Here is a 14,220-nt window from a genome sequence, read left to right on the forward strand (position 1 = left end):
AAAAAAAAAAAAAAAAAGAAATGAGGTTTTTGTGAAGGCCATAGCTTTGGTGACAATCAGAACCAAATTTAAGATCTGTGGTTAATCTTGACCTGAGCAGAAAGCTCGAGCCGTGGGATCCCTGTTTATTTGGTCATGCCCTTGATGGCTACCGCACATTCTTCTGCCATTGCGTACAAAACAGAGATCTGAAAAAGAGTAAAAAAAAAAAAAAGAAAAAGACAGCTTTAATCTCAAGTACTTTTTTATTTATGGACTACCACTCCCAATTTGTGTATCCACACATTTGATCGTAACCCAGAGAAGCCACCAAGGTCTAATTTTACTTGCTGTTCAGTTTTGAAGACCATTTACAGATTAGCTTCTGTAAGGAAATCTTATTGACATTTTACTTGCCTGCATGTGCTTTTAAAACTATTGCAATTACATGGATAGGAAACTTTATGAGTAGCAAACAATGATCCTAGCAGGTCTCACCTTATTATGGGCACTCTGAGTGACAATCATGGAGGCAGATCTGTAATGGCTGAACAGTTTGTGTCTCTTGGTTTCATGCCAGGAGCTACAGGAAGCCTAGTGGCTGCATGGCATGCCAGTAGGACTTTTCAGGTTTGCCACCACTGGCTGCTTTGCAACAGGTGGGGAACATTTTCCCTACTGTGCAAGACATGACCCACCCCCTGGCAAATGCAAAACCCTCCTTCAAAACTTCAGGCATGAAACTGAGAACTGGAAAATAGCACAATTTTCCTTAGTGAAAAGGGCACTTATATACCCATTGGAAAGTTTTTTTTGGAATACAAATACATGTTTTAAATATATCAAAAATTACTTTTAATTGATGACCCAATCTTGAGGCCATAATTTACAAAATGCTCGTTAGGAATATTTGTTGAAAGATGATCAACTGTCTATCAGCATTTCCTGCTTGGTTCACTAGTCAACTAGCAACATTTCCCAGCCTTACTGGACACTAACAATAAGCATAATAAAACAGAACTGATCTCCAGGAAAACACTTATTTTTTACTTTAGTAAAAAAGTAAAACTGTTTTTCACTTCTAGTAAATTACTGTACAGCAACCTTGAGACTGAAGAGGTGATTTAACAGGCCTATGAATCATCCATCATCTATACTGTTTCTGCTCTTTTACTGCTAACCAAGTTAGAAAGCCATTCAGCCAGGCTGCTGCTGCTTTTCAACATCTATTCATAAGCACAACTGAGAGGTACCCACAGCCTAAATGTAGTAAAGAATCAGGGCACCAAGTTGGGTGTGCAATCTCAGGGATACACAAAATAAGGCCAGTCACTGAGCAGTTTGCATGAAGTCCAGGCAATCCAAAGGTTTGCAAATACGCATCTGCTGTGGAGAGGATTCAAACCATAATTGGCCAGCACAGGATGACATCCACCCAAACATGCCAGAATTCTACCCCATGCTGCAGTTCTAAGCTCAAGTGCAGTAAACACATAATTGCTTAAAGTGGGGTATCCTCCCCAAATAACACTCCTGCTAGAAATAGGTCTGGGGACACAGTACCAGATCGACCAAGAACTAGCTATTGGTCTACTAAGATTCAAACTAGTCCTAGGCCACCATCTTTAAAATATTTCCCGACTGGCCCTGCTCCTCCAATAAGTAACATGAGAGATGGAAGGGGAGAGATGTAAGCTCTTCGGGGCAGGGTCCTCTCCTCCTGTATCACTGTCTGTATTATTCTGTCATTTGCAATCCCTATTTAATGTACAGTGCTGCGTAATATGTTGGCGCTATATAAATCCTGTTTAATATTAATAATAATAAAAGGGGAAGAAGGCCCAACAAATAAGATTTAAAAGGTAAAGGGACAGGTAATTGTGGCCTGTCATAGGAAGAAAGGCTTTAGAGGCCATAGGTTTAAACATTACATTGTTCATTCAACCTCTGTTCAAAAATACTCAATCTAGAACAGATTAAACTTTAAAAGTCCATTCACCGAATAATCTGGGCGAATAGAGCTAGTTAATGTCTAGGCGGTTCTGCAAGGAGATACAGGATTGTACAACATGTAAGAGGAAGAAAGTTCACGATTTACCAGATCATGAATTCAAACCTCATCCACCAAGTATAAAATCTCAATGAATGCACATTTATAGTCAAGAATTGGACAACACCATAAGAGTTTAAGAATTCAAATCAGTGTAAGGGAAGGTTGTGTAATTTTAACATGCCTTTAAAATACAGGACATTCAAAGTACCACATTACAGCAGCAAGCATTAGCTATACCCTTCATTATGGGCAGCCGCAGGTGAGGTACTAGTGTTAAATGCATAATGAATCCCTAGAATTTTCATTCATTTACTCAAAATAAATATAAAACGTCCCCATCATTTTACAGGGCCTTTCAGAACTATGGGTGCACATGAGGCAAGTTTAACTATTCCACCAAGTTTCACCAGAAAACCAAATAGAAAAGGAAGATAAATTTACTCACCATAATCTCATCACCAGCCTCGTATCTAGACTCTATTTCCTTTCCCAGGTCACCTTCTGGCAGCTTGAGATCATCACGTACGTCACCATTGTCACACAGCAGGGACAGGTATCCATCAGTAATGCCAATAAGCTATGAATGAAAAAAACTATGGATAAGAAAACTAATATACAAAATCCATCAAAGCTGACCAAGAGTGAGACAAGACAATGCACTGGACAATTGCTGGAGTCAGCAAGTATGACAGTTCGGTGCACATGCCTGATACAGTAGCCTCTCGACTACCCAGCGTCCGTGCTATCAGGCCTAGTACGAAGGCAGGGGGGTAAAAATCTCTATTATAAAATGCCAGGGCGGTGCGGGCGGATGTCTGCTGCAGTGCCCCTTCTTGGCGCACGTTGCAACGTCCCTAGTGCCTGCTCTCCGAACTGTGCCAGATGTCCGCAGGTGCGGTGAGAGGAAAGCTGGCCCTAGTGTGGAGGTGAGTATAGTACTTGATTAATGGAACTCTGAAGTCCTGAGTCTACTGTATAAATTTTAATACATTACATTAACCTCACTTTTCAATATTTAACATTTGTGGCTCTTTAAGATATGTTAAGCAACCAATTTGCTAGCTTTCCATCCATGTAAGCCAGCTACAAACCTGGAATACTTAAAATTATCATCTACTTACCTTTAACCTCCTGGGCAGTTTATTTCTATCTGGGTTTATAAGTCTAAAAGCAGTTCATTGTCTTTCAAAATGTATTTTACAGTATAATATAATGTGTATAATAAAGTTTGAAATAGTAAATTATACACTTTTTTTTAAATAAATGCAATAAACTGACAATTTTTGTGTTTCAAACTTTATTATATGCATATTATATTATACTGTAAAATACATTTTCATATTTCAAATACAATGTACTGCTTTTGACATAAATCCAGTGTATTGCATTCAATAGTTTTGTATTGAATGCAATAGAAAATAATTTGAAATTCCTGTAGTGCCCCTAGCACGACACTGGTGGGACCAGGTAAGACTATTTTTTTTTTTTTTTTAACTACCCCAAGAGTGGCTTGGGGTTACTGCTATCAGCCACACTTCAGGTTACCGCCCAGGAGGTTAAATGAAGTTTGCAGTTTGAGGTAAACTACATCTTTGCTAGTTTTTTGAACATGGTCCACTTACTTCACAGACCTGTAATGCCAGAGACACAGATATATTGCTCTTTATTTAGCTCATGGCTTCAGAGGTAAAAATGCAACCATGTAAACCCTGAAGAAGCACTGCACATCTAGTAGTTAAACTGGGAGGGGTGGGGCAAACTGGATAGCAAGCTTTGTCAGATGCACTCCATCCACAGAAGTCTGGACAAGGCCATTACACAAAGCTATATGATACCAAGTTCAGAAGACACTGCTGTAAAGATAAGGGACGTGCTTTTATGACAAGTATCCAAAACTCTCCTTCCTCATAGGGCAGGATTAAATTCAACCTCTGGTTTTTGTTATCTGTGCCTAAGGGAGATTTACATTTAGCTTTCTGCCTTGCAGAATTAATTGAAGGCAAGAGAATCCTTCCAGTGTCAAGAAAATACCATCCCCTACAGTTCTCATGTAAACAAGTGATCCTACCGGTATTCTAGCTTTTCATTGTACCACATGCCTGCTCTGCAACATCACCCGTGCCTTCCAGGTGTTAGATATTCGAAGTATACACAATTTAGCCTCATTACTGCATTACGTATTTTTGTTTAAGCTGAAGGATTTTCATTTTTAAAAGGGTCACTATAAATATAATGTTCCCATGGACAATGTGGGCTTCAACCTACATGTGCCAAGGACCTATTGGGGATGCTTTTGTTGGAAGAGCTGAGCCACGTGACGAGGACTGCATAGCAATGATTGCTGTTTAAAAGAAAATATTTCCATAAGGAAAATGCAGTAGAGGTAATTTTTGCATTCCTTTATTTCAGCAAATGTAAAACCAATCAGAATATATTTACAGAAAACTTCAATATTCACAGAGTTGACTTAAAATTCAAAGCAAAGAAAAAATTCTTTAAAGCAGGGCACCCCATGTTTTACTTTCATTACAAACCCCAAAACATAATAGGATTATTCCTCTTGGTAAATACAGAGGCCTTGCAAATTTTTCTTTATAATTCTGGACCACCTGAGCATCTAGAACAGACTTCCAGCTTGTTACCATTTAGGTTATTTACTATTGGTAATGTCAAAGTAACACTAAAAGCCAACATTCTTTTAACTTAAAGCTGAACTGAAACCCAATTTCTAGAACATGGTATGAATCTGCAAAATTACCAAGATTTTGGTATTTTTGCCTTTGCTTTAAATTATCAACTGTAGACAAAAATCACCTTTCACATCTATATGTTTAGGCTATGTACAGATGTGCAATAATTGTCATAGGAAAGGATCAACGACTGCACGATGCATGAACGAGATGCTATTCTGCTCTATGGAGAGGGCAGAACACAGCGCAGCACCCCACTCTGCTCCCCACTTCACTTTTATAACGATCGTTCGTCTGTGGATCCGCCGTTCAGACAACAATCGCTGTGCATGGCAGGTTCTCGGGAGAATCATCTGATGTGCATACATACCCTTAGCCCCACTCCCAGATTTTTATTTCTAACAGAGCCCAGAAGAGAGCACAATCTAAAACCTTGGAGGGAGTTGCTGGTGGAGGAGTTATATTATAAAACTGATGTAAAGACACCCTTGGATTTATAGAAGAAACCTAAAAAATGTCCAGATAGTAAGGGAGGTTATTAAATGCCCTAGAACAATTTAGCTTAAGATAAGCTAGTCTGGACAGGGTTCTCCTCCTCCTGTCACTGTGTGTACCTGGCCGTCATTTGGAACCCCTATTTAAAGTACCCCGATGTGTGATATGTTGGCACTATATATAAATCCTGTTTAATATTATTACCTGGTAATCATTTCTTTTAATATTAGGAACGTCCATGTTGTGGGTAGATGGACAGATATCTTCATACTTCTTACCAGTGAAGATATCAATACCAACAAGGTGAACCTGCAAAATACAAGAACATAAGTACGGAACCGGCAACATGACAAGAATAAAAGACAGTTTTTATAGTACCTCTGTCACGAGATGTGGTAGAGGTCTCCCCCATAGACAACGTAAAGTGTTAAGCACCTGAATGATATACAGCTGCAAGATGTACTTTAACTTGAATCCAACAATAAGTTACCCATATCCCCCTTAGCGTTTTGCAGCATGCAGTCCATTACAAAATTATCTTCAATATCCATTTTTTTTTACATGGGTAACAGCGACAGGCAGGTCATGTTTCCCCAGAATCTACTAAGGAGCGTGGATAGTGTAATGTCATCCAACTTTTCGGTAACACCACAAAAACAGCTGGATGATTACTAGAAGTGCTGGGTGACCCACCTGGATAGAAGGGGCCAGGGAGAACACAAACCAGACCGTCACCAATTCTCCGCCAGAAACTCTAGCTGCACTAGCACATATACACTTTTGGAGGAGAACTCCGCAGTTTTAAATGCATTTTTACCTGTAAATCCCCACAATACCTGACAATTCAACTTACATTTTAACGACCCCACAATACATTTACCTTGGCGTGACCGTGCTTGCCAGTTTTGGAAGTTGACATTTCAACGATTTTGCAGGGACGCGACTTCAGAACCACAAACCCGTTCTTACGCAGGGCAGAGCACTGCATGGGGAAGGTGGCAGAAGCCCCAGCATCTCCAGTGTGGAAATCAATGTCATCTGACATGTTGGTGGGTGTCTAAGTTTACTGAAGAGAAAAAGGAAAGAAGAAAACTAAAGCATGTTTACTTTATATAATCACCCCAGAATTAGGAACTTACCACTTAAAGCATACCTAAATTCAGACACTTCACTTTACATAAAAGGGTAAACAACCCTTTAAGGTAAAGTAAACTTTTTTTTGAAGGGCAACACCCTTTTTTTGCAGCAACGCCCCCTAATTCTCAATCATCTAGAATGGGAACGCAAAGGGCCCCGGGAGGCTCTTGGGTGCTCCTTCTGTGCATGCCCGAGCATTTCAGTATGCGCAGAAGGAACCATAAGAGATAAATATTGGCGATCTCACGCATGCACAGTGAGATCGCCTAATTTCTTTCCATTCTATGTCACCCAATCTCATGCCTGAGTCGAGTGAGGTAGGGAGAAGAACCCCGAAGAGGATAGCGGCGCCCCGTGCGCCGGCTCGGTGATGGATGTTGGGACGATGCAGGACCTGATAGAGAAGAACTTCGGATGGATTGCACTGCGGGATTGAAGGCAAGTATTTTTTTTAGGCACTTTTCAGTTTAGTTTCTCTTTAAGATACCCAAAGCACATTTTAGAATTAAGACCAATAGGTAAAGTTATCCATTATTGGATGTTACATCTGGTCCCAAGTGACCAGTTTCATTCTACCAAACAGAAGTCACAGCCAAAGATTTAATGTTCACCCCCAGATGTAAACAGCACCTACAGGTTGGTTTGTGCCCAGTTACCAAAAACAATTTATATAGCGTACAGCTTCATCAATCTATTAAAGATCCCTAAACCTGGTGTAAGGATTTCAATAATGACATTCTAGTCCTATGGGATTTATAGAAACAAACAAGCTATTCAGCTGGACTCCAGTCAACTAGTTAACTAACCCATGTCATGCTCATAAGGTCTAACCACATATAATAGCCCTTTACCTTCATGAAAACCACAGTTGTACAAAACCCAGAAGCAAAAAAAAAAAAAAAATTAAGCTGGCACCCACAGAAAACAGAAAGGGTGCATACATAACCCTACCAAAATCCTATGTAACTATGCACCTCCCAATAGACAATGCAGCATGATGATCAGCATAGATATTCTAACTACTCAATGGTACAGCCTCTGATGTAAGCATGGCAAATATAGCACACCCCTATGGGTCCACCACAAAGTGAACTGGGCTTCATGCTCAAATATTGCAGGGGATGCAATAAAAATAGTTTTTACAGCCCACATAATGGCTGGTGAATATGGATTGGTGAGTAGGGCTGTAACATTTCTGTAGTAGCCAGACCTTGAACATAATGTAAGCATGCATTGCTGGTCACAATGAGCACTATAGGAGCCGGTATAGGGGATGAGTAGGGCTGGCTGTCTAGCTTCCATCTCCCCCCATGCTTCTAGGGCCGGCTATACACGCTGTAATGACACGGAGCAAGCCATGGATGGAGTTACAAAGCAATCGTATACAGGAGGCCCAGACATCACTAGAAGGGCCCTGGCTCAAGGCTGAGCCGGGCAACCATCCAACTCCACCTTCCCCTGTAGCGAGTGATAAGAGCCAGTACGGGCCGGTAATGGCCCCCGGAGAGGAGCGGCCCATGTGGCAGACAATGGTGCCGCCTGATGACAAAGCCCCGGCACCACGTGCCCCCGCCGGGCCCGAGGACAAGCTGCGCACGAGCCGGCATCGCCCTGTCGTGGCGGCCTGGCATAGCTCCCCTCCCCCCGCCTGGATGACTGTGCGCTCCCCACAGGCCGCCGCGAAATGGCGGCTGCACGCTTCAAGCAGAGTCCGGCATGGACCCCGGGATGTGAGGCGACAGCTGTTACCGGCAATCCCCTCCCCCCACCCCGGTTCGCCTCACACTCGGCACCGCAGCATGGTGTGCGCGCAGGCCTCGGGCTATAACTAGATGCAGGCCCGCGAATCCCCGCCCGTGCCGACCTCACCCTGTCCCGCCGCCAGCCTCCCCCTCCTACCGCCGGCTTCCCGTCTTCACCACCGCGCGAACCGCCCACGTCCATTGCCCGTCACGTTAAATATTCGCCAACAGCCCGGGCGCCATGCTAACCCTTCCTTACCTTCCAACAAAAAAAAGGAACGTCACTGCGCAAACGCGCCCAATTTCACTGCGGCAGCCCGGGAAGGCGGGGACAACAGGGGCTTCTCCCTGAGCGGCCCCTCCGCTTCCGCTTTTATGCTGGGCGGTGAGAACATTTACAATGGACGGGCTTGCGAGGGTGGGCGTGGCTGAGAGAGTGGGCTGGACTGCGGCGTCAAGATCCGGCGCGAAGTGACACATACAAGAAATACGCCCCGCCCACGCTGCTACGTCATCGCTGCAGTGTAATCCTTGTGTGTGAGGGAGACGGGCTGCTGAGGCCTGAGCTCCTCTATAGAGCCTGTCAATGCCGCCTCTATTGTTCATAAGTGTGCGATAAAACTGCTCAGTATTTGCTGAATAAATAGTAATTGTGTGAAATCACATCATACACTATAAGAATATATGTAATGAGTACTACACAACGGATGGGGTGCAGGGATAGCTGACAAAAGTCACCAGCACATTATGTAGATGCAGAGGCCTGCTGACACCAGGACCCACCCAAGCTAGCATACAATAATAATGTAGGCAGCCATTGTTGGACACTGTCTCGGAATTTAGATTTACTGTTTCCTACAAAAGTCTTTCAGCAGAAAATGATGGAACGCAAGGCATCATCACACAAATCTTTAGAAGGAGCCATAGAGGGGATGCCAGGTATACAGAGGAACCACCAGCAAGAAATACAGAGCTCCAATGCCACAAACCCCGAGCAAATACAAAGAATTGTTACATGTGCGTTCATTGTAAAAACACCACAAGTTATTATTGCTGGAAAGTAGCAGAAAATGATCTCCGGGGTATAATGCAAAATTTACAATACAAACACCAAAACACATTGGGCAGGGTGTAGCTGCTGGAAGACTAAGGCTACGTACACACGTGCAATGGTTCTCGTCCGATAACCAGCTCAGGGCTGATTTTCGAAGAATCTGGCGTGTGTACAACGCTCATCGTCCATCGTCCGAACGACCATCCTAGCTGATCCACGGTCGATGGATGACTAACGATCGTAATGAAAGTGAAGGGGAAAGAGCACAGCGGAGTGCCGCTCCGTTGTTCTCCCCCTTCCCTCTCCATAGGTGCTGTATGTACAGCGCTTGTTCATGCATGGTGCAGTCATTGGAAAGGATCCCCCTATTTAATGTACAGGGCTGCATAATATGTTGCCGCTATATACTGTAAATCCTGTTTATTAATAATATTAATAATAATAATAATCGTTTCCAACAACAATTATTGCATGTGTGTACTTAGCCTAAAGGCATGTATCGGCTGTACATTTTTGTTTCTGGAAACAATTGGTAATAATTTCCAGTGACAGTAGAATGAACAAGCCCTGTACAGACAGCACTGCTCAGTTTTGTGGAGGGCGAAGGATGAGCCGGAGGCACCCCGTTGTGTCTCCTTCATAGGATATGATAGCAGTGGTTCCTGCTTGGTCATTTAGACATGGGGGGGACCACTATACACACCAAAGATGATGACTATTGTTTACCCAGGGTAACAATAAACTAGTGCGTGTATTTACCTTTGATTGGGAGGGTGATTTTCTTATATTGTCAACTAACTTGCAGCCAAAAGATACAGCGCTGGCAGAATGAAAATCTTTTCTGTCATGGTGGTTGAAGGTCAGAAAGCGTGGCTCCATAGTCAGTTCTTGGATAGCACCTATTCTATTAGCACAGGACATGGATAAAGCTCTGGTAAAATAAATGCTATATTTATTACCTAAAAGCTTTCTTATTAGCCATCCTCGATCACCTGGCTATTGAATTCTTTAATGCCCTGGGGGGGGGGGGGGGGTTATGGTACCCATAAGCTGAAAAAAAATACAGAGTTCCTAAAGTTCCAGTCATCATCTTCTGACATGGAAGATTTTCTGTTGATTAAAGAATGGACAGCTACAAATCATACCTTGGTAAATAGGGGGAACCTCAATCAGGAAGCCTGGACTGGTTTTAGAACAATCCTACCGCAACAATGAAACTGGGAAAAATATGTACCTGTAAACAAAAAAGGATATAGATACTTATCTTTAAATTGTAAGCTCTGTCGGACAGGGTCCTCTTTTTCTCCTGTGTCATTGTACTTGTCTAGTATACAGATTTGTCATCTGCAACCCCTATTTATTGTACAACTCTTTATGATATTCTGCCACATTATAAATACAAGTTATTACGTTCCATAGAAAGCTGTAACTGTCAATCTCTGGTATCTCTCACATTGCTCCATGTTTTTTACATTTTTGTATTCTGTCTTCAAGCAGTACAACCTCCAGCAGACCTATAAATGTTTGTCACTTCTGGTGGTGTTGCATACCTGGATTAACCACCACATGATGTTTTTTTTCTTCCACTGGCCCTACATCAACAAAAGACACAATAGTGATGTACGGGCCAAGGAAACCACTGTGTGAAGCAGTGGCCACATAAATTTGACACCCCCCAAAATGCAAATGCTTAGGGGCCATTTCAGACTTGTGGTTGACTGCAGCATTGGAGCAATTTTGTGAACAAATTTGCACATGGCTACACGGTTGCTTTTCTTTCCCTGGAGGAAGAACTGTACCACAACTATACTCAACCTCACTCGATTGCAAAACAAAGCATTTGTCAAACATTGTTGCTGACAGTATAGTATTTGTATACTGATACCTGGAAGTGGCTAATTATGTGGTTTTTGGCTGCAAGTAAAAAAGGCCTGAGGGCTATGGTTAATCCCAGCAATCCACCACAGGCTCAGACACACTCCTAGCTACTCCCATTCAACTGTTTTGGAGTGGTTGGGAACCAATTTGTGGAAGTGTTTGTATGAAGCTCTGGCTGCAGTGGATTGCAGCATGGTTCCTGGAAATGACAAGTTACTTTTTTCCTTTCCTCCATCACAAGGAAGAACCGCATAGCAACCTCAACCGCACTCAACCACATATCAAAGCAGTTGTTGACCTTTGGTTGACAATAAAAAATGTGTAGTAGTTAAATAGAAGTGCCTAGAAGTCTTCTAAGCACAATTTTTGAGCGCAAGTCTGAAAGGAGGCCAAGACTTTTTCAGTGGCTATACCAATATAGAAGGAGTTTGGACTCTTGCACGAGAGATATGTTTTGCTAGAGCAATGCTTTAAATTTTTGGAAAGTAATTGAGTCACGTTAAATTTTTTTGATTGTGGTGAGTGTATTCAGTGTGTGGGGGTTTAAAGAAGAACTATGGCCTGAAATCTGCCTGGGCAGATCGATAAATGCCATTGGGGGACTGCTGTACACACACTAGATTTTCACCAGAGATAAGCATGACCATTTGTCTTGGTTAACAGGATTCAGGATGGTTTGGCTGAAATTAAGGAGGTTATATACATTTACATTATTTTTCTCTTTGGACATCCACCCAGAAACTTTTGAATACATTTTAAGAAGAGCAGATTAGAGGTTTTGAGAAGAACTGAAAATGGGAAAATGGAAGGGGTTGGGTTAGGGTCTTAAATCATCTTTTAGCAAGTTAAACTGCAATGCAAGTCGCTGATTGGTAGAAACAACTAGCCAATTCATAAGGGGTTGTTGTTAGGTCACTTACCTGTCAGTTCAGCTTTTCCTCTGGGTGACAGTTCTTCATCGATCGAGGTTAAATGAGACCATTGGGACATTGTTTCTTCTCCCCTCCCCCCTCTTCTCCACTCCTCTCGCCTTGGTTAATTTTAATGTTGCTGGCCCATAAAGGTTCTTACTTTCACATGGATTCTGGCAGGAAAGCTTGAACTTGCATTCCTTTCCAGAAGTTTCCAGGAGAGCTTAAATAAGAAGGTTTTTATGCCTCTGAAGCCATTCGACCAGTCAATAGTGAAAGGAGCTCCGCACCCACCATTTCCCCTTGTCATAGTATTTTGTGTAGGTTGTCACCCTTTATTAAAGGGGGATTGGTTTGATGATAAGTGATGTTTTATTGCCTGAGCCTTCATGACCAGGCAATTAGTCAGTTTGTGAGGTTTAATAAAAATATTGATTTTTTCTGTAAAACTTTTATTTACACAAATAAAGTGCAGCCATCATTTCACTTTTCATTTCCATTTGTATATAATATTAGCTTACTTAATGTGAACACTAACACACCATTCCTGCAGATGGTTGCTACAGGCGACCTCCACTGGGACAGGAACAACCGGGTATGGCTGGAGTCTCCAGGGTCCTCAGCAGCATTCCTCTAACTTGGCTAGCTGGTCTGCTGCCTTTGTTTCACCAGCTAATGAGGTCATACATCTGGGACCAGGGGGATCCTTTAACCTGGAAGCTGTGGAACTGCAGGGGGTGGTTTACCAACTTTAACTTGTCTTATTCCTGGGCATTCTCAGCAAACAGGTCAAAGAAGACCTTCTGGGCATCTCCTACTAACAGTGGCGCTAAAACTATTGCCCGTATCCTCCACCAAGTGTGAGGAATCAGCATCAAATGGCAGGCTGACAGTGAGGAAAGTCCACACAGAAACTTTGCTTTTGGGCTCCTGTCCAGATTTATTGGTCAAAACAACAAAAATAAGGCTTTATCTTGTTTTATGTGGGACTTTTTAGCCAATTATTTTTAATAAATCAATGTTTTTGGATATAATTTCAAATGTCAAATTCTACAGGGCCTCTGATGATGAGGATGTTGCACCCTTGGTTTTTGCCAGGTTGCAGTCCTTGGGGACACCAAGGTGGGCAATATGAAACACAGTGCCAAATCACACGGCAGAAGGGTAGTCGAGGAAGGCCAGGGTACAGGCAGGCACCAAGCAAGAGAGGTTGGGTCACACGCCAGGGGTCAATTACCCGGCATCCAGGAGACAGACACTAGTGGCACAGGGGCTACTGCCGGCACAGGGAACACAGGAGACACTGGAAGCAACAGGAGGCACAGGTGACACAGGGATATCCACGGACAGACAGGAACACTGGATCAGCACAGGGAAGTTGGCTGGGATGACTGGACAACAAGGGGTTAACGCAGGAGCTGGACAGAGGAAACACTGAATTAGGTGTACAGGAACTAGCTCAACAGAACTAGGGGCTCAGCCCTGGTGGAGACACGTTGCACGAACACGAGTGCAGTGTTTGAACTAGCTAAACAGCCACGGATGGTTAAGAGACTATTTCCTGATTGGCCGGCAAAGCTGAAAAAGCTTGCTAGCGTAGGCACACCCAGAGTCAGAACTGCCTGCATGCACAGGAGAGACTTGTCTGGGCTTTAGCAAAGAAGAGGTAAGTGTGACAATTTCTATGTAGATCTCATGGTCTTTTCCTCAGGGAGCGTACGTTAGTTCCCTGAAACGCGTCGAAAAAGATACTCATTGAGATTTTTTCAGCTATGTTATTTATGTGATGTATATCAGCTATTTTAAATGTTAAAATTTAATCATGATTGCTATAATAAAATTTTACATTTTTAAAAAAATATATCCCAAAACATTGCAGCAGTTAGAATCTTTAATGATCTACTTGACATCTTCTTGCTTCACTCCATAACTAACTGCATTTTACCTTCTACAGGTTTCTGTGGTCATTTTAAATGTATTGATGTAATATATTTTTATTATAAAATGCAGATAATAAAACCAGTTTAACTCATGAAACTTAAATGGCTTATCTGACTTAAATGACTTATCTGACTGTTCTAATTCAAATGTTTCAAGCGTGTATTGCCATCTGTGGCAATCATTTTCCTTCACAACCTGTCCCCCTCTCAACAAAAAAAATCTATATAAAATCTATATAAAAGTTGTTACGCTTAGCAAACTAAAAAAAGTTAAGTTTTGATTAAACTTCTAATCATTATAGACATGACAACCATGAAGTTAAAACACAACAGAATCAAAT

At 42.3% G+C, this 14,220-nt stretch overlaps 1 protein-coding gene across 1 annotated transcript; it reads right to left on the bottom strand.

Moving 5' to 3' along the window:
• Positions 1-26: 26 nt before the first annotated feature.
• Positions 27-8,494, bottom strand: EIF5A2 (eukaryotic translation initiation factor 5A2). Its single transcript, XM_072408099.1, has 5 exons — positions 8,356-8,494; positions 6,098-6,283; positions 5,422-5,526; positions 2,478-2,609; positions 27-188 (listed from the first exon to the last, which is right to left on the bottom strand). Exons 2-5 carry the CDS (start codon positions 6,260-6,262, stop codon positions 126-128), a joined length of 465 nt encoding a protein of 154 aa, XP_072264200.1. The 5' UTR covers positions 6,263-6,283; positions 8,356-8,494; the 3' UTR covers positions 27-125.
• Positions 8,495-14,220: the final 5,726 nt, after the last annotated feature.

This window comes from Pyxicephalus adspersus, chromosome 4 (genome assembly GCF_032062135.1).
Source record: "Pyxicephalus adspersus chromosome 4, UCB_Pads_2.0, whole genome shotgun sequence".
NCBI lineage: Eukaryota > Metazoa > Chordata > Amphibia > Anura > Pyxicephalidae > Pyxicephalus > Pyxicephalus adspersus.

Coding starts and splice junctions, on each gene's coding strand:
- EIF5A2 (XM_072408099.1), bottom strand. CDS start 6,262: ATGTCAGATGACATTGATTTCCACACTGGAGATGCTGGGGCTTCTGCC. Junction 5,527..6,097: donor GCAAGCACGGTCACGCCAAG/GTAAATGTATTG, acceptor TGTATTTTGCAG/GTTCACCTTGTTGGTATTGA. Junction 2,610..5,421: donor TTAAAAGAAATGATTACCAG/GTAATAATATTA, acceptor TTTCATTCATAG/CTTATTGGCATTACTGATGG.